The following is a 24,649-nucleotide window of genomic DNA, read 5'->3' as shown; positions in this document are numbered from 1 at the left end:
ATATCTTGCAAATTCAACTCTACAATATTTGTAAATCATAGTATTGAATTTATGTACTAATGCTACCTTTTATGTTTTCTTTACATTTATAATTCTGTGCATGATACTAAATGTAAGAGATGTATTACAATCTGTAGCCTCTTATCTGATAATAATAGTAGATTAAATCTAAATGCCAATGTAGTACTAGACAGAAAAACAGAAAATATCTTAGCTTTACCCTGTTTTTTAAGTGAAAATATCTATCTGCAATAATGTTATTTAGCTGATTTGTGTACTTTGAGATCTGGAGGCGGCAATGGGCAGTGCAATGTTCCAAAACACTTATTGCTACTTACTTGGAGAATATATTACATTTCTTCTTCTAAAACAGTTTGACTGCATCCTGCTGAGTCTATATTTTTTCATGCACTAACAAGGGTAAGTGGATCCAGGTGGTAAGCTGTGAAATGGAGCCCCCCTGCATCACTTAATCAAGCTTGCCGGAACTAAGCTCTATGCTAATAAATCAGCAAGGAAATTCTTTCTTTCCTAAGAAATTGCCTAAATTTGGGTTCAGATTTAAACTATATATATATATATATATATATATATATATATATATATAGATATAGATATATATAAAATAAAATTAGCAAATTTCTCAAAAAATCGATTCGGTCGGTTCGCCGAATTTTCCAAAAAGATTTGATCCGAATTTATTTGTGATGAATCATGTTAAAAAACTGCTATTTACTAGCTGCAGAGAGCCTCTATAGTGGTGTAGAACACTGTGCCTTTCAGTAACACATATAGGGAGTCTTCTGTGGTAGTGAAAGAATACTATGAGTCAGTATGACATGCAGATGACAGACGTTGCTCTTAGAAACACTACACATTTTCACTTCTTTGGGCAATTTTGGGGCCAAAACTGACCAAATAACTCAAGTGTAAACTCCAGGTATAAAGAACCGTGCAGAGGCCCAAGATCCTACTATAGCGTGAAAGAGGGCACTCTTTTTACACTGTCGTCAACGGATTCCACATAGATTTCTACAGAACCTGTTCGGTTTCGGCTAGGCAGTAGCTGCTGACTGTCCTCTAATAGCTCATCCTCGCAGAAAGGTGGAGACAAGCCTACTGCATATAATAGTTTTCACGCTGAGGGAACTGAAAATGACTCTTGGCTGGGGGTGTCTGATGTCATTTGCGACAAATTCGAAGACCAAGTCAACCATTCAAGCTCCGCTGGGTTGCTCGTCAAGAAACAACCGCTAGTTGACACCGGGAGCTCAGGGCTCTCGCTGCGATTCCTGCTGCCACCCCCCTTCTTCTGTTGCCTGTGACAGAAACATTTTGGTCACTGCCTGTTCCCGTTGAAGGGCCTGTCACCTGTCTGTCTGACATACTGTATAATAAAAGTTAAATAAAGAATTAGGAGGGTGCTCAAAAATATCCAGGGGGTTGCAAGGAAGCGTATGTTTGTCTAAAGACATTTTTTTCTATATATACATAAAGTTGAAATCAATAGTGCTTTCAAAAAAATAATAAAAACAAATAAGCAGATTTTTTAAAAAATAGCTAAAAAAGGGCATTAATGTATACACATACTCTGATATAGTGTGTCTAACATTCAGTACATAGTTGATCAGTTCCTTATATATTTGATATAATTTAATAATGGATATTGGTACACCTTATATAATCACTGGAGAATCAGGTTGTGTAAACCAGATCAGCATATGGTATGCATCAGTTGGAAACAAATCAGCAGTTGTTTGATTAACCAGCTTGTATTTTCATATGTCCAGTTAGAATTTGCACAGTTCCCATTGTGTGTTTCCCAATTAAACTAGCAATTGTATCTTAAAGATGTATCAAGATGTATCAACAGTCAGTGTCCTTTTATACAACTTCTACAAAGTTGTTGGAGGAAGTAACTACCCTCCTACATTTCTAATTAGTTCCTGATTGCTGAGGGTCGAGAAGGCCTGCTCTAAAGTTTAACCAAGGTTGCCAGAGCTTCAAAAATCTATCTCTGCTGTGATACGTCCAACTTATCAACTCCTCCATTTGGCACACCTGGTGGACCCTGTCCCGCCACATGTCTAATGTGGGTGGATCAACCGATCTCCATTTTACAGGAATCAAGAGCTTTGCAGCCATAAGCAAGTGCGTGGCCAAATAGTTTTTCCCTGGGCGGAAATCTGGAGTGGGCAACCAGAGTAGTACCAGCTGAGCTGTCAGTCTCAGGGACATGGCACAGATCTTGTTCATTACGCATTCAACATCTGCCCAGAAGGGTCGAATGGCCGGGCAGAACCACCAGATGTGAGACATGGAACCAATAGCGGCATTACATCTCCAACAGAGATCAGTGGGGAGCAGCTTAATTTTATATAGGTACTCAGGGGTCCTGTAACATCTTAACGCTACCTTAACAGAATTTTCTTGTATTTTTATGCACTTAGAGAAACCATGGAAGGATTTTTGGATCCACTTTCTGCTAGTGTCATCCAGCTCAATGTGAAGCTCTCTTTCCCACTCAGCACTAAGGATTTGCCTATAAATGAGGGTAGTGCACTTATTGGGTAGACTTGGCAGTAAAACAAAATTCTCTAACCACATCGGGTCAGGTAATGGGATGAACTTAGAGGTCATGAACTGCCTACAAGTGTTCTCAAAATCGTTCCTTTGAACGAAGTCTTTCCCATGTTCTGAATCACCCGAGAGGGCAGTGTAAAAGCCGGTTGAAACCTGTAACCTTTTTATATCCCCCAATCTGTGACGGGACAACGAGAGCCAAATGTCTGATGGAGATTTAATTTGAGGGAACATGAGGATGGGTATAACTGAAATAGGAGCCAAAGGAGAGATCTTGGCCTGATTAGAGGTTAGTTCCCTTGACTTGTGGCAGACATGAAGCATCCCTCTGGTAAGTTCGCTATCCATTTTAGTCCCTTCTCCCGCCCTTCCAGGAGTACACAGCCTGTGAAACGAGTCTTTGCCTAGTAGGGCCAATTCTAAGTCTACATGCATACAGTGAATCTCTTGTCTGGTCAGCCTAAGCCACCTTTCTAAACTAATGGCCTGGATATAGGTCGATAGGTCCGGGAGGGAAATACCCCCTTGTTTCTTACTACGGGAGAGAAGACGAAAGGACACTCTAGGGCGACCCTTATCCCACAGATAATTGCTCATGATGGTTTGTAGTTTATTTATGAAGGTGCTTGTAATTAAAATGGGAAGGGCTCTTAAGGTATACATTACTAAAGGCAAAATGTAGGTGGTAAGGAAATTTTTCCTACCTAGCCAGGTGAGGAAAGGCAAGCAGCTTTTTGAGAGGATGGAGGTGACTTTGGAGAGTAGCGGGGGGAAATTAAGACTAAACAGTAGTTTGGTATCCGTCGGGATCAAGACACCCAGATATTTTATTGCCTGTGCAGGCCATTTAAATGGCGTGAGGGCCTTAACCTTAACACGTAGGGCAGCCGACAGGGAAATGCCCAGGGCCTCCGACTTGTCAAAATTTATTTTGAAATTTGAAATCATCCCAAAAGATTCAAATACCTGCATAACCTCCGGTAGAGCTTCTTCAGGGTTTGTCATCAGGAGCAATAAATCATCCGCAAAGGCGGCCATCTTATGGGTGTAGTTTCCCAACCTTACCCCTTTGATCATGGGAGATTGGCGAAACTATAGTAGGAGCATCTCTAGGGTGAGGACAAATAAGGTGGGGGATAATGGGCAACCCTGACAGGGTACCATTATTCATTTGGAAGGCGTACGATAGGGTGCAGTTGACCAGTACTCTTGCACAGACGGTGCTGAATACAAAGTGTAAATTGCTCTTATAAAGTCCTCGGGAAAACCAAAGGCATTTAGTACTCTTCTCATGTAAGCCCAACTGACCCTATCGAACACCTTCTCAGCGTCTGTGCCTAGGAGCACAAGGGGGGACTTGATTTTGATGGCGTGGGTGATCGCATGTATCACTCTGCTAATGTTATGTCTGCCCTCTCTGCCTGCAACAAAACCTACCTGCTCTTCACTCACCACCCCAGGAAGAGACTTTGAGATCCTGCTATTAAGCAATTTGGCCAACCATTTCAGATCAGTAATCAGCAGCGAAATCGGCCTGTAACTTCCACAGGCCTCCTTATCCCTCCCTTCTTTGTGGATAATCGTTATGTGTGCCTCCTGGGCTTGTGGGGTCAAATAACCACCCCTGAGAAGGAGATTGCAGACATCAACAAAATGGGGGGTTAGAATGTCCTTGAATTTTTTTATAATAGGAGATTGGGAATCCATCAGCCCCAGGACTCTTGCCAGATGGAATAGAGGTCAGGACCTGATCTACCTCTTCTACTGTGAACAGGTTGAATCAGCGTGCGCATATTATCCGCAGATAGCTTCGGTATGGAGATGGAACTGAGAAACTCCGACGTACGCTCATCGAGTTGCTGTCTAGTAAGGGGTACCGGAAGTTTATACAAAGTTGAATAAAAGGAGCAGAACTCCTGAGCTATCGCTGGGGTATTGATAAGTCGGGGGCCCGAGGCCGATTTGATGGCTTGAATAAAGGACTTGTTCCTTTGGCCCTTGATGAGATTGGAGACTAGTTTGGAGCCCCTATTCCCATGTAGGTATTGTTTAAAATGCAGGGTCTTCAGTGCTCTAGCAGCTCGGACGTTCAAAAGGTCAGTAACCATATGCCTCAAGCTCCTAAGCGACTCCATGACCTCATCTGATCTCGTCCTCTTGTGAAGAGTTTCAAGTGTGGAGATCTGTTGAAGGAGGGAATCTAACTGTTTCTGTCTATGTCTTTTGGCTCTAGAACCTAGGCTTATAAGCTCTCCTCTGACCACAACCTTATTTGCCTCCCAGAGCGATGTCCCATTAGCGAGATCCCTAGCATTTTCCTGAAAGTAGTTTTTAAGGCACTGTTCAACCGCCTGTCTAGGCGGTTCCTCCTCTATGAGCGTCTCATTCAACCTCCAGACCCAGGACCTCGGGGGTAAAGCGTGAAACCTCATCTTCACACTCACTGGCGCATGATCGGAAATGGTTATGCTCCCAATACTGGCTTCCGAGGACAACAGGTGGTTAGTGAAAATAATATAATCCAAGCGCTGATATGTATTATGCGTCCGTGAGTGGAAGGTGTAATCTTTCTCCTCAGGATGGAGGAGACACCAGACATCCGAGACCTCTAGGTCCCTAAGGGTGATAAGTAGTCTCCTCAACTGCCTCCTAGAGGGGGGGGGTCAACCTTTAGAGGTCGAGTCTTTAGAAGGGTCAAGCGTGAGGTTAAGGTCTTCCCCCATCATGAGGTATCCCTCCTTAAAGGTTTTTAGAGCCTCCAAAGTGCGGAGCAGCCAGGTGATCTGCCCAATGTTTGGAGCATACAAGTTCACCAGTGTGAACATAGCATTTGCTACTCTCCCTTTCAAAAATAGGTAGCGCCCATCAGGGTCAGCTAGTTTAGACGCCAGAGTAAGTGGAAAATTCTGCCCCAGTACTATGGATACCCCTCTAGCTGCTGAGGAATAGGATGTATGATGCCACACAGGGAAATGTTTGTTAACGGTTTTGGGTATGTGCAAGTGTCTGAAATGGGTCTCCTGTAAAGCACTAAGTCAGCACATTCCTTTTGGAGTAAATTATAAATTTTACTTCTTTTTTGTGGAGTGTTCATACCATTCATATTGAAGGACAAAATCTTCAAGTCAGACATGTCAGCAACGCATGAGTCTGAGCAAATAGGCTATAAGACTAGGTGGAGGGTGACACGGGGCAACCAATAAAACACAAAATATTAACATTACAACTGATAAGGTAGTGAAGGTGATTACTGTAGAGGTAATATCTACCTAGGGGGTCGTGGACCCCAGCAGGGGGGAATTAGTGTGAAAACACCCAAAAACCAGGCCCCACACACTAAGCCCAACACAAGGAGAACAGACAGTAGACATATGTACAGCTATGTAGAGTAAGAGCGTGGAATGGGAAACAAGCTCACATTTCTGTCTAAAATACTTCACAGTGCGACCGCCGCAAGCTAGAACTAAACCAGGGTGACTAGGCCCCGTGTGTGACCAGCAGAAAGCGGTCGGGTGGTGCGCATTATATGAATGATGGAAATTTGGTAGCGAAGCGGAAAGTAGGATAAGATGGAAGGAAATGAAGCAAGAAAAAAGGGGGCGGGGGGGGGAAGGTGAGGAAGAAGCGAGTAAAGATATAACCGACAATATGAAAGACAAGGAGATCAGAATAGTAAAACATACAGAGGTAACACTGAAGGGGTAGGTAGGCAGGAAACATAGAACCTGAATCCTGCAAGACGGAGATGCGGCAGCCGCCGCGATCTTAATGGCGGTGGACCCCCAAAGTCCCGGTTCAGATAGTCCTCAGGATCCCCTGTGGGAAGTAAGTTAGGTAATCCTCTTCTTCGGGGATCTCTTCTTCTGCACTAGACGCTAACCCTCCGTCTGTGGCAGGCTTGGAAGATCTGTTATCGGGTTGCAGGGAAGCCATGATTGAATGTCCAGGGCTTCTGATCCCAAGGCCTCCCATACAGGCGGTAAGTCCTCCGGTAGCCTCACCGTGTACTGTTTTCCTCCGATTGCAGTACTAAGGACAAAAGGGAACAGCCATTAAACTGGTAACTTCTTGTCTCTCAACAACGTGGTTAACGGGCGCAGGTTCCTGCGCTTGGCCAACGTACTTGCTGCTAGGTCTTGAAACAAAAGCACCTTATGGCCATCTAGGGTAGCATCACCCTTCTCTCTAGCCGCTCTCAGGACGGCTGCGGTGTCTAGAAAGTTCATGAGGGCACACACAACGTCTCTGGGTGGTTCACCCGCAGCCGGTTTGGGCCTAAGAGCTCTATGGGCTCTCTCAATAACAATGGCGGCGGCTTGGTCTTCACCTACTAGGGAGGCAAACAGTCGACGTACGGTCTCGGTCAGGTCCTCCGCCAGCACCGTCTCAGGTATTCCCCTCAGGCGGACATTTTTTCTCCGTCCCCTGTTTTCCTGGTCCTCCAGGTTCAGGAATGCTGTGTTAATCATCTTGGACATAGCCGTCAGGTGATTTTCAACTCCAACTTCATGCTGGACTAAAAGATCATGGCTGTCTTCCAGGCTTTCCACCCGGTGGCAAAGCTGCTGGAACTCGGCTTTGATATCCGACAGTTCTTGCATGACCAGGGTAAGGGCCTGGGTCAGCGATTGCTGTAGAAAGCTTCGGGTGAGAGGGAGTCTGACTCAACCCTATTGTATGCTTCAGCGCCGGAACCATCAGCAACCGAATCGGCTCCTTCCTGCTCAGAGTCGTTGCGCGCCTCGCGCGCCATCTTGCCTCCATTGGGGTGCGAGGTAGATCTTCTATTAAGGAACTTGTTTAGATCTCCCTTTTTTGTCTTTAAAGTGGTCCCCGACGCTCCGTCTCTATCCCTGAGAGTTTTCCCCATCTTGGGGTCTGTGTCTACTGATTAAAGCTGATACAGCTGGGTTAGCGGTGAGGATCTCTGGTGAAGACAACCTACACCATGGCTTGCTGGCTCCGCCCCCCTCCGCTTGAAGTACACCTGCACTGCATACATTATAGGGAAATTGATATTAATGAATCCTTCTATAAGTTAGGTGCATATCATATACCCATTTATTTTGTTAATTACACCAGCACTGCATACGTGACAGGGAAATTGATATAGTTAATCCGTCTGTTAGTTAGGTGCACGTCATATACCCATTTATTGCGTGAAGTACACCTGCACTGCATACGTGATAGGGAAATTGATATAGTTAATATGTCTATAAGTTAAATGTGTGTCATATTCCCATTCATTGCGTGAAGCACACCTGAACTGCGTACTTGACAGCGAAAATAATATAGTTAATCTGTCTGTTAGTTCAGTGAGTGACCTCAAAGAATGAGGAGAGCATCAAATAAGGGACATGGCCCTGGTCGTGGTGGTGCTGCTGGCGTTGGTGGAGTTCCTGTTGCAGGGAGAGGAAGTTGTGGATCTGTGACAGCTACACGCCCAAATGAAACACCTTCCTCAGGTGCACGTAGGCAACAGGACGTTCAGAATTATTTTGTAGGCCCGAATACCAGTGTACAAATGGTGAGGCCAGAACAAGTACAGGGCAATAGTATATTGGGTTGCTGACAGTGTCTCCAGTTCCTTCACACTATCTCCCACGTAGTCCCCTGCTGCAAGCACAGAATTGGCACCTGCAGCCCATAGGCATCTGTCTTTCACCTCACCCCCTTGCAAATCAGCCAAGCAGTCTGAGCCCCAAGTCATGCAGCAGTCTCTTATTCTACTTGATAACTCTGCTGGCAGGGTTTCCGAGGGCAGTCCACATAGCCCTGCTCCAGAAGTGGAAGAGATTGAGTGCACTGATGCCCAACCACTTATGTTTCAGGATGTGGACATGGGAGGACCACCAGAACACATCTCTGATAATGACGAAACACAGGCTTTCTGCAGTGTGCAGACCGGCAAGGAGTGCAAAGGTGAAGAGTTGGTGGAAGATGATGTGGAGGATAATGAGGTCCTAGACCCCACATGTAATCAAGCTCATGCGAGTGACGTGTGAAGTTCGGAGGAAGAGGTGGTGGTCACACAGCACCAGCCTCACAGCAAAAGAGGGAGCAGTGTGCAAAATAAAAGTTGCTGTCCCCTAGCCAGTACGCTTGCTACTGCCCACCGCACCCAGGGACTGAGCACACTAAAGCCAGCTCCAAGGAGTTACCTGGCATGGCAGTTATTTAGACAATGTGCTGACAACAAAGCTCAAGTGGTTTGCACGCTGTGCAATCAGAGACTGAAGCGAGGCATGCATGTTCTAAACCTGAGCACAACCTGCTTGACCAGGCATCTAAATACAAAGCTGTAGTATGGTCCCTCTTCTGCTGCAGTCTCGGTCTCTTCCTCCCCCTCTGGAGTGACAGTGGCACCTGCCACCCTGCAAACAGCGGATGTGGCAGTAACACCACCACGTCAATCACTGTCACTAAGCATCTCCACAATGTCCCATGGAAACGTTCAGCTGTCCATCTCCCAAAAACTGGAGAGAAAGAGGAAGTACCCTCCTACCCACCCACAATTCTAGGCCCTGAATGCCAGCATTTCAAAATTCCTGACCTTTGAAATGCTGTCATTCCCTCTGGTGGAGACGGAGACTTTTAAAAAACTTATAGCGGTTGCTTTCCCACAGTACATGGTTTCCAACCCCCACTACTTCTCCAGACGAGCCATCCCCACCCTGCACAACCAAGCGGCAGACCAAATTAGGTGTGCACTGTGCAACGCCATCTGTGGTAAGGTCAACATAACCACCAATACATGGACCAGTAAGCACGGGCAGGGACGTTATATATCTCCCTAACTGCACGTTGGGTAAATGCAGTGGCGGCTAGTCATGAGGTGGATAGCAGTTTGGCGCATGTCTTTCGACCACCGAGGATTGCAGGACGTTTCTCTTTGCCGCCTGTTGCCTCCTCCTCCTACTCCGCTCCCTCCTCTACTGCCTCATCATCTGGTCAGCACAACACCTTCACCACCAACTTCAGCACAGTCAGGTTTTTGAAACTCATCTGTTTGGGGGGAAAAACCCACACCGCGCAAGAGCTGTGGACGGGCATGGAACAACAGATCAATGATTGGTTGGTGCCACTGAGCCTCAAGCCCGGCCTGGTGGTGTGTGACAATGGGCAAAATCTCATTGAAGCTCTGGGCCTAGCATGTGCTGAATTTGGTGGTGCAGAGGTTTCTGAAAAATCACCCGATATATCAGAGCTGCTGCAGAAAGTGCGGTCCGTCTGTGCACGCTTTCAGTGTTCTCACCCTGCTGCTGCTCACCTGTCTACACTGCATAGTAACTTTGGCCGTCCTGTAAACCACCTCATATGCAACGTGCCTACAAGGTGGAGCTCCACCTTGCACATGCTGGAGAGACTGTGCAAGCTGCATAAGGCAATAGTGGGGTTTCAGCTGCAGCACACACGGGTGAGTAGCTCTGCGGAACAGCACCACTTCACCACCATTGAGTGGGACTCAATGCGGGACATGTGTGCCGTGTTACGCTGTTTTGAGTACTCCACCAACTTGGCCAGTGCTGATGACACAGTCCTCAGTGTTACTATCCCACTTCAATGTCTCCTTGGAAAAAACGCTTTGGGCGATGATGGAAGGGGATGTGGCACAGGAGGAAGAGGAGGATGAAGAGGGATCAATTCCACGGTTATCAGGCCAATCATTCACTAGTGGCTCAGAGGGTGGGTTCCTGTACCAACAGAGTCTTAATATATGCAAATAAGCCTCTAGGAGCAATGTGGGCATTGCCGTTACTCTTAGAGTCTTTGCAACTGCCACGCCCTCTGCACTTTGATTGACAGGGTTAGACAGTGAAAATGTTATCCCACCTGCCTGGCTTTGTGAATCATAATGCATGGAGGTAAAGCTCAGAAGAAACTTTAGGTAAATAACTGTAAACACACTTTAATTTAATCTGTTATTAATATGAACAGAAATTGTCAGCAGAGAGCAAAAGTGGCAACTTCAACAGGGAAATAAAGCAGGAAGCTAAACACAAATTAAATAGTAATTATCCCTGTTTGTCTTTAAATAAATGCATTTTTTTTGTACAACTTGTTTTTGACAGAAAGGCAAGAAAGCATGAAAAGGATTTAGGCAGCTCATTTCCACAAGCCATACATGCCTCCAGAAGGTACTGTACATGCTCCTTCTAAAACTGTTTGTTTTGCATCTTATTGAATGTGCTTCATTTTTTTAAATGACTGATCATGAAAATGTGTTGCTCAGTTTTCTCATCAAAGATTTGCTGAAAATGACACATAATCCAGATGTTCAGGCTCCCACTTGATAAACCATATGTCCTTTTATGGTGTATACTGCAAATGCTTTTTTTTTTTTTTTGTAAGCATTTAGACTGAAATTACAGAAAAAAAGTTCCATGACTTGAAAATATAAGAAATTGACAAAGAACAGAAGTTCAAATGGTCAACGTCTGTGAGAGCTGTCATATCATTTTCATCAATATGATGACAAAAAGCAGTAAATGTCTAATTGGTTGAGTCACAAACCTTGCAATCGAGTGAAAAACAAAACAAAAAAAATCACTTTGAATTGTAATTTTGTATAGAAATATGGGCCTGAAATTTGGTGACTCACCTTTCTACCATTTGTTTTTCTTATTTTTAATTTTATTTCTTTCCTCATATAATTCACCCAATCAATGAACCAATTTTTTTTTATAATTTTTACAAAATCGATTTGCTCATCTCTAATGATAATCCATCCTTAAAGGGAGTCTGTCACCTACTCTGAGCGTTTTAGACCGCTCATAACACATTATAGAACATTTGCCCTCCATTATGATAGTACCTCTCTTGTGTCTGTCCCACGTAGAGATCCTGAAAAACAGTACTTTATAAAGTTATGCAAATTAGCAGCTGCAATTGCCCAGGGGCAGAGTTATGGCAGCAAATGCCCAAGCCCCTCAGCTATGTGCCCAGATAATCACTCCCCATGCAGTCCTATGGCCCACCCTCCTCTCCTACTTCATCCTCCTCCTCTCTTTTGGAGATCCACCCCCAGGCCTGCACATGCACACTGCTCTGCCCACTATAGGCAGAGTCACGGATCATAACAGTGCCCATGCACAGACTGACATTGACTGACACTCACACGTGATCTCCAAGCCAGAGGAGGAGGACAAAGTAGGAGAGGAGGGTGGGCCAGAGGACTGCAAGGGGAGCACATAGGCACATAGCAGAAGAGCCTAGGAACTTGCAGCCTTAACTCCGCTCTGGGCACTTGCAGCAGCTAATTTGCATAACTTTGTAAAGCACTTTTTTAGGATCTCTACATGGGACAGACACAAAAGAGCTACTATTTTAATGGGGGAAAACGTTATATTACGTGATGTGAGCGGTCTAAAATGTGCAGAGTAGATGACAGACTACCTTTAAACACCCTTTTGTCTTATTTAATCTAATTACTGTAGGTTTAAAATTATGTTCTGATGATTTATAGCATTTGAGCATTTGGAGCTTATTTTTAAGGTAATATGCCACTTGAAAATATAGTACAATTAGGGATCACATCTTCTTGTTAATTTAAAAAATGTGCCGTTACTGTGAGCATCGGCTCATGAGTCAGGGTACCTAAACAAATCAGCATCAATCTATGGGTAGTATGTTGTAGAGCAGGAGGACCTGAGCAGATTGATCTATAGCTTTGTGGGAAAATATTCTGTACAACTTGTAATTTATTCATATAGATCCTTATATAGAAAGAGGTTCATATAGTGGTAGATGTCAATCACTATGGATGGCCACTGGACCCCCAATTAGCAAAGATTCAGTTTATAAATTACAAGCTATACTGAATCTTTTTCCATATCACTTTTTGTCAATTTACTCAGCATCCCTTTCTCTATAATATGTATGTTCAATATATGTTCAATAGGACAGGTTCTCTGTAATGCAAATACCCTGCTTAGATACAGATTTGAAATATAATGAGCTGGATATCACCACTAGGGGGAGTTCAGGAGCTAATGTCATACTGTAATACCTTTAACTCAATAATAAGATCATTTATAATATGTAATTATGTTTCCTTCTACTCTTGGCTGCATTTGACTAAATGTTACAATATCAATATGCAGGGGATTTGATGCATTGTATCATAAAATCCTAAACAAATTACCACTAAAAAGATATATTCGCAAAGTCTTTGCGAAGTTTCACAAGATTTCGGATAATAACTTTTCCAAAACTTGGGTTTAGTTGCAAGGTACCACTTGGAACCAAACTCGAGTTCTGGAAAAGGTTTTTAACAGTAGAAATTAAGTTTTGACGTTATTACCCGAGGTCTCGCGAGACTTCGCAAAGTAATAACTTCGGCTCATCTGAGCCAATACATTCTAATACTGTAAGGAGCACTCACTCCGTACAGTATTAAAACAAAGTTTTATGCGAATTGACTTTGGATGTTCCATCCGAAGTCGATTGGCTCATCCCCAATTGTGATTCTCCATATGGATTCCTTTGCAAGCCAGCTAAGGAGACAATCATAATAAATTAGTAAGTGCCTTGTTTTAACTTCCTAAATGATATTTGATGAAGTGAGACAACTAGTTATGGACAAACGTTTGGATGGGACGGTTTGCAAACGCGATCGCGCAAACGCGATCAAATATTCGCGAATTGCAAGTTCGCAGCGGGCCCCATTCACTTTAATGGCAGGCGAACCTAAAAAACCTTCAGCTGATATTTGCAGCCACCAAATACTTAATAGAAGTGCACAAATAGTCCCACAACATGGACAGTGACATACTAGAGGGGGATCAAAGACAAAAAATATGTGTCTTAATCAGGGGACATTTTTATGCATTTTAAAGGGAAATTCTTTAAAATGTGCCCTGTCGGAACCTATATTTTTTATTTATTTTAGGCCACGGGAGTATGGCCCTTAAAAATTAGGCATTCATCTGACATAAAATAAATTCTGATTATGTGGCTCAAGGTACATTATGCAGTCAATGGATAAAAATTTTACTGTAGGCCACTGGACTACAGGCCCCAAACATTAGGCATTCACCGGACAGAAAAGAACAAGTGATTATGTGGCCGGAGGCATTTTACACGTTCAATGGATATCAATTTTACTGCAGGCCAGTAAAAATACAGGTCAAATACATATGTTTTAAAGTACTAAAAACATCAATTTGGATTGAAGACATGGCTAACAAAATCCCCCCTCTTGAAAAAAAAACCTAATGATAATAGTTGAATTTCGATAACACATGGTCGTCACAGGTGTTAAATTCCTCCGAGGCCCCAACAATTATTCATTCAGCGTACAGAAAAGAACAAGTAAGTATGTGGCTGGAGGTAGATTACACGGTCATTGGATATTAATTTTACAGCAGGCCACTGTACTATAGGCCCCAAAAATTATGCATTCAGCGTACAGAAAAGAACAAGTAAGTATGTGGCTGGAGGTAAATTACACGGTCATTGGATATCAATTTTACAGCAGACCAGTGTACTACAGGCCCCAAAAATTATGTATTCATCATACAGAAAAGAACAAATAAGTATGTGGCTGGAGGTAGATTACACGGTCATTAGATATCGATTTTAATGCAGGCCAGTGTATTTAAGGCCCCAAAAATTACGCATTCACCGTACAGAAAAAATCAAGTGATTATGTGACTGGAGGTCTATTAGACGGTCAATGGATATAAATTTTACTGCAGTCCAGTACAAATACAGATCAAATACATATGTTTAAAAGTACTAAAAATATGAAATTGGATTAAAAACATGGCTAACAAAATCCCCCCCCCCTCTTGAAAAAAACCCTAATGATAATTGTTGAAACACGTGGTTGTCATAGGTGTTAAATTCCTCCGAGGCCCAAAACATTAGGCATTCACTGGACAGAAAAAGTATTTTATGCCGCTGTATTTACCTTTAAGACAGGGACCATTATTTGTTCTGGGTCGTGGCGAATATTTGTGGGCTGTCATGAGGAAATTCAATTAAACGTGGTTGTCACATGTGTTGAATTCCTCTGAGATCCATGCTTTATTCATTTTTAGAAATGTGAGGTAGTCCACACTGTCGTGAGCTAGGCGAGTGCATTTATCTGTCACGATTCCCCCTGCCTTGCTAAACGTTCTTTTTCGGACAGGACACTAGACGAGGGGAATGCCAAGAGTTCTATGGCAAATTGTGCCAGCTCTGGGCACAGGTCAAGCCTGGACACCCAGTAGTCCAGGGGTTCATCGCTTCTCAGAGCGTCCAAATCGGCCGTTAACCTGATGTAGTCGGACACCTGTTGGTCTAGGCGTTCCTTGTGGCTGGCTCCAGGGTGGCTGTCGATGGGTTGGCTGCAAGAATGATCTAATATCCAAAGTGACAAACCCATCTTCAAACCGCCCTCCTCTTGCATGTGCTGTTGGATTGGTACCTGTGACTGTTTCTCTGTGAGTGGAAATTCCTCTGCCAGCGCCCGCAAGTAGCAGAATGCAGCATTTTTCGAAGCAAGACCTGGAAGTGCTGCATTCTACCAGCCCTCTGTGATGCTGGTAACATGTCCGCCATTTTGTGTTTGTAACGGGGGTCTAAGTACATTGCCACCCAGTGCTGGTACTTGCCCTTTATGCTTTTTATGCGGGGGTCCCTCTTCAAACACTCTAGCATTATGGCCCCCATTTGCTCTAAACTGGAAGCAGTGGGGTTGCCTTGCTCCTGCTCATCGTCCAAGATAATGTCATCCTTGGTCTCCTCCCCCCAGCCATGGACTACACCAGGGATCCCAGAAAAGTTTAAAGCATGCTCTTCTTGCTCCTCCTCCACCCTGGAACCCTCCTCCTCTTACTCCCCTTCAGACTCCTGTTGACTCTTTTCAGATGGAGTAGCCCCCCCCCCCCCCGGGAATTCATCCAGCATTGCCACTTCCTCATCTTCCTGCTCCTCGACGGCTTGATCAATGACAACAACGCAATGCACGCTCCAGAAAGAAGGCATAAGGTACGATGTAATTCAAAAGAATACCGAGATAATAGCCGCACATCTAAAAAAGTATCAAATTTATTTAGGACAACAGACACGACAAAGAATAAGTTAAAAACATTGTATACAATGGATATGGGCCATGTGAACTGATCAAACTGATCATATGCACATGCCCCCCTGACTCACCACAACACCATGAACATTCCCCCACAGATACAAATGAACAGAAGAATAAAGTGCATGTAATCCATCAACAATAAAAATATTGGAGAGCTGTAATACTTATCATTTAAGATGACATGGTGGGGGTATGCATGGTGGTCAGGGGTGCCTGAGGAAGCCAGCAGAGCCTGGCGATACGCGTTGGGCTTGTTTCCTGACCATAGCTCCGGAATGCCCTTCTGGGAGAAATATTTCCCTCCGGGGACCTTCCATTCTAGTGTGCCAATGGCCCAAATTTTCTAAAGGCCTCCGAGTCAACCAGTTTATATGGTAGTAGTTGGCAGGCTATCAGTTCCGACAAGCCAGCGGTCACCCGTTGGGCAAAAGAGGTTATCCGGCGTCATCATCTTATTACGCTCGAACATTTGGGCCACGGAAGCCTGCCTTTTGCCAGATGAACGCGACGACGGCACGGTGGAAGGTGGAGTGGAGGACAAAATGGAGGTGAGAGGAGAAAGAGAAGAAGAAGTACGTAGAGCGCCGGGAGTGTGGCTTTGTGGGTTCTGACGGCGTTGCTCCCACTGGGCTCTATGATGGGAGGCCAGGTGCCTTTCTAAGGCGGTCATCCCTAGGTAAGTGTTGGGCTTACCGCGACGTATGCGTTGACAGCACAGGCTGCAGATGGCAACACTATTGTCAGCAGCAGACACGTTTCAAAAAGCCCACACTGCAGAGTCATGTGTCGGCATCCTGGGAAAGCCAGATGTGACTGTGCATGGTGGATGGCTTGTTCCAAATACATTAGCAGTCTGCTTTTTTGCCTTCTGTGCACTGTAAGTTCTGCATGCTTCTCCTTCTTCTCGTCCCTATCGACTCTTCCGTGTCTCCCTCTGAACTCCCCTTCTCTTCCTCTCTTGTCGGCACACACATGACATCCATCGACATTTCATCATCATCACCTTCACCAACACTGACATTAGAGATTTCTGAGTAGGCCGCAACAGTGGGGACCACCCTCTTTGGGCTGATCTGGGTACCGTTGTCAGACTGCTGGGCTGGTGGTGTCTTTGGGGGTGCACACAGCTGAGAGTAAAGAGGGTGTAGATAGAGAGGATGAGGAGGGTGCAGAAATCTGCAACTTCCCATTTAGGCTCCGGCCTGGGTGCACCTGCCCGAACCCTACCACCCCTGCGGAATGGCCTGGCACTTCCTCTGCCTTTCATTTTCAAAATGAGCCTGTGACAAAATTCCCTATAGAAGAGCAGTATTTATGGAAGAAGGTATATCATACTCCTGCCTCAATCAGTTTCTTTGGGGGCAACTGGTATATCACACCAGTAGAAATTATTTGTTCCAATAGTGTTTTTCACTCTGTGAGCTGCGGTAACGCATCAAAACCGCAAACAAATGCTGCACTACCCAAATGCACTATATAGAAAGTATATTATTGGTATATCACACCCCTGCTTCAATCAGTTTTTTTTTTTGGGGGGAGGGGGCAACTGGTAAATCACAACAGTTGAAATTATTTGTTCCAATAGCGTTTGGCACTCTGTGTAGCTGCAGTATAGCAGTAGAAACACACACAACTGCTGCACAATACAAATGTGCTATAATATACTTTCTATGTTATAAAGTATAAGTATATTACACCTCTCAGTAATTCACATGTATCGATAGCACACCTATACCAGTCCTTAAAAGGACTTTTGTTGCCTTATTAGTTAGCATTTGGTGTCCCTAACAGTCTGTCCCTGCTCAACACAACAACCTCTCCCTACACTGGCAAAAGACTGAATGTAAAATGGCAGCCAGATCTGGTTTTTTATAAGGTAGGGGGTATGTCCATGTGTTAAAGCGTCTCAATTGGCTGTCCTGTTCCACCTGATGGATGTGTAATGGGTCAAAGTTCTTCACAATGTAAAAGAATATGGCGCCGGCGGACATCGGTGAACAACCCCTTTAAACATTACATTTTTAAAATACACCAATAGAGGTTGATTGCTTGAAAAACATTGACTTTAAGAAGTTTATAGTCTTTTCCTCTTATATTATTTATTCCTTTTGATTAAAAATCATTTTGCACAAATGAAGAAGCCGCCAATGATAAATTGTATTTCATCAACTAATCTACAAGCTGGATGCATTTAGCTACCCAAGACTAAGTGAGTAAATACAGTTTCTCACTTGAGAAAAACCGTGCATCATTTGGTAATTGGGTAATATTTTTAGAACTTTGGGGAAAAAATGTAAATTCAAATACATTTGTTCAGCCACATATAACAACTGTTAATGTAAGTAGAAACAATTTACATTAACATTAATGAGAACGCCTAGAACAAAAGTAGAATACTAAACAGTGGTAGAAAGCACTGTGCTTATTTGTAGGCTTATCAATGAGCAAGCTTATACCTGTCCAATTGTGCAGCATGTTAGAGCTGTATAGCACCATATCCTTAACATGAGGATGGATATTGGATGGTGTAAGTTATATTTTGATGAACAATTGAATCAACCTTGTAACAGGATTTGTGAATATTTTCTTCTATAAAGTTCCTGGAAAAGCTAATTAAAGAAAACAATTATTTCCAAAATTGACTCTGACATTATATATTGTAACAATGTATTTGGCAAAGTACTGGAGGGAGTTTGTATATTGCCCAGATTGCTGAGATAAAAGGAATCGAGAAGGCTGTATGATTTTAGCAAAGTATAGTTTGCTGGAACTGGCTTATTCTGACTTTAATTACACCGTGCAACAATGATTTTGCTACTGAGCGAAAAACATGTGATTTAGGCTACATGCCCACAATTATTGTGTGTTTTGCGGTCTGTAAATCGCGGATCTGAAAAACACGGATGGCGTCTGTGTGCGTTCTGCAATTTGCGGAACGGCATGAACAGCCGTTAATATAAATGCCTATTATTGTCCGCAAAGCGCGGACTAGAATAGGACAGGTTATATATTTTTTTTCGGACCACGGAACGGAGCAACGGATGACTCCCCGCTAGGGATGAGCGAACTCGAACTGTATAGTTCGGGTTCGTACCGAATTTTGGGGTGTCCGTGACACGGACCCGAACCCGGACATTTTCGTAAAAGTCCGGGTTCGGGTTCGGTGTTCGTCGCTTTCTTCGCGCTTTTGTGACGCTTTCTTGGCGCTTTTTGAAAGGCTGCAAAGCAGCCAATCAACAAGCGTCATACTACTTGCCCCAAGAGGCCATCACAGCCATGCCTACTATTGGCATGGCTGTGATTGGCCAGAGCACCATGTGACCCAGCCTCTATTTAAGCTGGAGTCACATAGCGCCGCCCGTCACTCTGCTCTGATTAGCGTAGGGAGAGGTTGCGGCTGCGACAGTAGGGCGAGATTAGGCAGATTAACTCCTCCAAAGGACTTGATTAACTGATCGATCTGCAGCTGTGGATCATTGAGCTGCTGATCCTCAATTGCTCACTGTTTTTAGGCTGCACAGACCGTTTGTCAGTCTCATTTTTCTGGGGTGATCGGCGGCCATTTTGTGTCTTGTGGTGCGCCAGCACAAGCTGCGACCAAGTGCATTTAACCCTCAATGGTGTGGTTGTTTTTTGGCTAAAGCCTACATCAGGGTGAAGCTGTCACACCAAGTGCATTTAACCAGCAATAGTCTGTTCATTTTTTGGCCATATACAAAATCAGGGGCAAGCTGCGCCTGTCACCAAGTGCATTTAACCCTCAATGGTGTGGTTGTTTTTTGGCTAAAGCCTACATCAGGGTGAAGCTGTCACACCAAGTGCATTTAACCAGCAATAGTCTGTTCATTTTTTGGCCATATACAAAATCAGGGGCAAGCTGCGCCTGTCACCAAGTGCATTTAACCCTCAATGGTGTGGTTGTTTTTTGGCTAAAGCCTACATCAGGGTGAAGCTGTCACACCAAGTGCATTTAACCAGCAATAGTCTGTTCATTTTTTGGCCATATACAAAATCAGGTGCAAGCTGCGCCTGTCACCAAGTGCATTTAACCCTCAATGGTGTGGTTGTTTTTTGGCTAAAGCCTACATCAGGGTGAAGCTGTCACACCAAGTGCATTTAACCAGCAATAGTCTGTTCATTTTTTGGCCATATCCCAGTCTAATTCTGTCACTAAATCCATACCGGTCACCCAGCGCCTAAATACTAGGCCTCAAATTTATATCCAGCTAAATCTGTCCCTAGTGCTGTAGCTGGGCGAGTTATTTAGTGTCCGTTCAAGCACATTTCTTGTTCTGGGTTGAAATACAATTCCCAATTTAGCAATTTCATAATTTAGTGGTTCCTGCTATATCAGAGCTATTTGAAATCTATCCCAAAAAGGGTATATAATATTGAAGGTGCACATTGGGTCATTCAGAATAACTTCACACACACCCGCTACTGTGTATTTCCAAGTCTAATTCTGTCACTAAACCCATACCTGTCACCCAGCGCCTAAATACTAGGCCTCAAATTTAAATCCCTCTAAATCTCTCGTTACCCACCGCTGTACTGTTGTTGCTGGGCAAGATATTTAGTGTCCGTCAAAGCACATTTTTTGTTCTGGGTTGAAGTACAATTCCCAATTTAGCAATTTCATAATTTAGTGGTTCCTGCTATATCAGAGCTATTTGAAATCTATCCCAAAAAGGGTATATAATATTGAAGGTGCACATTGGGTCATTCAGAATAACTTCACACACACCCGCTACTGTGTATTTCCAAGTCTAATTCTGTCACTAAACCCATACCTGTCACCCAGCGCCTAAATACTAGGCCTCAAATTTAAATCCCTCTAAATCTCTCGTTACCCACCGCTGTACTGTTGTTGCTGGGCAAGATATTTAGTGTCCGTCAAAGCACATTTTTTGTTCTGGGTTGAAGTACAATTCCCAATTTAGCAATTTCATAATTTAGTGGTTTCTGCTATATCAGAGCTATTTGAAATCTATCCCTAAAAGGGTATATAATATTGAAGGTGCACATAGGGTCATTCAGAATAACTTCACACACACGCTTCTGTGCATTTCCAAGTCTAATTCTGTCACTAAATCCATACCGGTGACCCAGCGCCTAAATACTAGGCCTCAAATTTAAATCCCTCTAAATCTCTCGTTACCCACCGCTGTACTGTTGTTGCTGGGCAAGATATTTAGTGTCCGTCAAAGCACATTTTTTGTTCTGGGTTGAAGTACAATTCCCAATTTAGCAATTTCATAATTTAGTGGTTTCTGCTATATCAGAGCTATTTGAAATCTATCCCTAAAAGGGTATATAATATTGAAGGTGCACATAGGGTCATTCAGAATAACTTCACACACACGCTTCTGTGCATTTCCAAGTCTAATTCTGTCACTAAATCCATACCGGTGACCCAGCGCCTAAATACTAGGCCTCAAATTTAAATCCCTCTAAATCTCTCGTTACCCACCGCTGTACTGTTGTTGCTGGGCAAGATATTTAGTGTCCGTCAAAGCACATTTTTTGTTCTGGGTTGAAGTACAATTCCCAATTTAGCAATTTCATAATTTAGTGGTTCCTGCTATATCAGAGCTATTTGAAATCTATCCCAAAAAGGGTATATAATATTGAAGGTGCACATTGGGTCATTCAGAATAACTTCACACACACCCGCTACTGTGTATTTCCAAGTCTAATTCTGTCACTAAACCCATACCTGTCACCCAGCGCCTAAATACTAGGCCTCAAATTTAAATCCCTCTAAATCTCTCGTTACCGCTGTACTGTTGTAGCTGGGAAAGTTATTTAGTGCCCGTCAAAGCACATTTTTTGTTCTGGGTTGAAGTACAATTCCCAATTTAGCAATTTCATAATTTAGTGGTTCCTGCTATATCAGAGCTATTTGAAATCTATCCCAAAAAGGGTATATAATATTCAAGGTGCACATTGGGTCATTCAGAATAACTTCACACACACGCTTCTGTGCATTTCCAAGTCTAATTCTGTCACTAAATCCATACCGGTCACCCAGCGCCTAAATACTAGGCCTCAAATTTATATCCCGCTGAATTTGAATACAATACATTGGGCCAAATAATATATTTGTTGTTGTGGTGAACCATAACAATGAGAAAAACATCTAGTAAGGGACGCGGACGTGGACATGGTCGTGGTGGTGTTAGTGGACCCTCTGGTGCTGGGAGAGGACGTGGCCGTTCTGCCACATCCACACGTCCTAGTGTACCAACTACCTCAGGTCCCAGTAGCCGCCAGAATTTACAGCGATATATGGTGGGGCCCAATGCCGTTCTAAGGATGGTAAGGCCTGAGCAGGTACAGGCATTAGTCAATTGGGTGGCCGACAGTGGATCCAGCACGTTCACATTATCTCCCACCCAGTCTTCTGCAGAAAGCGCACAGATGGCGCCTGAAAACCAACCCCATCAGTCTGTCACATCACCCCCATGCATACCAGGGAAACTGTCTCAGCCTCAAGTTATGCAGCAGTCTCTTATGCTGTTTGAAGACTCCGCTGGCAGGGTTTCCCAAGGGCATCCACCTAGCCCTTCCCCAGCGGTGAAAGACATAGAATGCACTGACGCACAACCACTTATGTTTCCTGATGATGAGGACATGGGAATACCACCTCAGCATGTCTCTGATGATGACGAAACACAGGTGCCAACTGCTGCGTCTTTCTGCAGTGTGCAGACTGAACAGGAGGTCAGGGATCAAGACTGGGTGGAAGACGATGCAGGGGACGATGAGGTCCTAGACCCCACATGGAATGAAGGTCGTGCCACTGACTTTCACAGTTCGGAGGAAGAGGCAGTGGTGAGACCGAGCCAACAGCGTAGCAAAAGAGGGAGCAGTGGGCAAAAGCAGAACACCCGCCGCCAAGAGACTCCGCCTGCTACTGACCGCCGCCATCTGGGACCGAGCACCCCAAAGGCAGCTTCAAGGAGTTCCCTGGCATGGCACTTCTTCAAACAATGTGCTGACGACAAGACCCGAGTGGTTTGCACGCTGTGCCATCAGAGCCTGAAGCGAGGCATTAACGTTCTGAACCTGAGCACAACCTGCATGACCAGGCACCTGCATGCAAAGCATGAACTGCAGTGGAGTAAACACCTTAAAACCAAGGAAGTCACTCAGGCTCCCCCTGCTACCTCTTCTGCTGCTGCCGCCTCGGCCTATTCTGCTGCTGCCGCCTCGGCCTCTTCCTCCGCCTCTGGAGGAACGTTGGCACCTGCCGCCCAGCAAACAGGGGATGTACCACCAACACCACCACCACCACCTCCGTCACCAAGCGTCTCAACCATGTCACACGCCAGCGTTCAGCTCTCCATCTCACAAACATTTGATAGAAAGCGTAAATTCCCACCTAGCCACCCTCGATCCCTGGCCCTGAATGCCAGCATTTCTAAACTACTGGCCTATGAAATGCTGTCATTTAGGCTGGTGGACACAGACAGCTTCAAACAGCTCATGTCGCTTGCTGTCCCACAGTATGTTGTTCCCAGCCGGCACTACTTCTCCAAGAGAGCCGTGCCTTCCCTGCACAACCAAGTATCCGATAAAATCAAGTGTGCACTGCGCAACGCCATCTGTAGCAAGGTCCACCTAACCACAGATACGTGGACCAGTAAGCACGGCCAGGGACGCTATATCTCCCTAACTGCACACTGGGTAAATGTAGTGGCAGCTGGGCCCCAGGCGGAGAGCTGTTTGGCGCACGTCCTGCCGCCGCCAAGGATCGCAGGGCAACATTCTTTGCCTCCTGTTGCCACCTCCTCCTTCTCGGCTTCCTCCTCCTCTTCTTCCACCTGCTCATCCAGTCAGCCACACACCTTCACCACCAACTTCAGCACAGCCCGGGGTAAACGTCAGCAGGCCATTCTGAAACTCAAATGTTTGGGGGACAGGCCCCACACCGCACAGGAGTTGTGGCGGGGTATTGAACAACAGACCGACGAGTGGTTGCTGCCGGTGAGCCTCAAGCCCGGCCTGGTGGTGTGTGATAATGGGCGAAATCTCGTTGCAGCTCTGGGACTAGCCAATTTGACGCACATCCCTTGCTTGGCGCATGTGCTGAATTTGGTGGTGCAGAAGTTCATTCACAACTACCCCGACATGTCAGAGCTGCTGCATAAAGTGCGGGCCGTCTGTTCGCGCTTCCGGCGTTCACATCCTGCCGCTGCTCGCCTGTCTGCGCTACAGCGTAACTTCGGCCTTCCCGCTCACCGCCTCATATGCGACGTGCCCACCAGGTGGAACTCCACCTTGCACATGCTGGACAGACTGTGCGAGCAGCAGCAGGCCATAGTGGAGTTTCAGCTGCAGCACGCACGGGTCAGTCGCACTACAGAACAGCACCACTTCACCACCAATGACTGGGCCTCCATGCGAGACCTGTGTGCCCTGTTGCGCTGTTTCGAGTACTCCACCAACATGGCCAGTGGCGATGACACCGTTATCAGCGTTACAATACCACTTCTATGTCTCCTTGAGAAAACACTTAGGGCGATGATGGAACAGGAGGTGGCCCAGGAGGAGGAGGAGGAGGATGAGGAAGAGGGGTCATTTTTAGCACTTTCAGGCCAGTCTCTTCGAAGTGACTCAGAGGGAGGTTTTTTGCAACAGCAGAGGCCAGGTACAAATGTGGCCAGCCAGGGCCCACTACTGGAGGACGAGGAGGACGAGGATGAGGAGGAGGTGGAGGAGGATGAGGATGAAGCATGGTCACAGCGGGGTGGCACCCAACGCAGCTCGGGTCCATCACTGGTGCGTGGCTGGGGGGAAAGGCAGGACGATGACGATACGCCTCCCACAGAGGACAGCTTGTCCTTACCCCTGGGCAGCCTGGCACACATGAGCGACTACATGCTGCAGTGCCTGCGCAACGACAGCAGAGTTGCCCACATTTTAACCTGTGCGGACTACTGGGTTGCCACCCTGCTGGATCCACGCTACAAAGACAATGTG

At 45.1% G+C, this 24,649-nt stretch overlaps 1 protein-coding gene across 1 annotated transcript in view; it reads right to left on the bottom strand.

Annotated features, from left to right (window-relative positions):
- LOC122939302 (cell adhesion molecule 2-like) overlaps window positions 1-3,621 on the bottom strand; it is a 198,296-nt gene extending 194,675 nt beyond the window's left edge. The window contains exon 1 of the mRNA XM_044295373.1: window positions 3,550-3,621. Within this exon, the coding sequence (XP_044151308.1) occupies window positions 3,550-3,621 (72 nt within the window). The remainder of the gene's footprint in view (window positions 1-3,549) is intronic.
- Between the last annotated feature and the right edge of the window lie 21,028 nt (window positions 3,622-24,649).

This window comes from Bufo gargarizans, chromosome 5 (genome assembly GCF_014858855.1).
Source record: "Bufo gargarizans isolate SCDJY-AF-19 chromosome 5, ASM1485885v1, whole genome shotgun sequence".
NCBI lineage: Eukaryota > Metazoa > Chordata > Amphibia > Anura > Bufonidae > Bufo > Bufo gargarizans.
The sequence above is the reverse complement of the archived record's forward strand: the minus strand, read 5'-3'. Positions and strand labels throughout refer to the sequence as shown.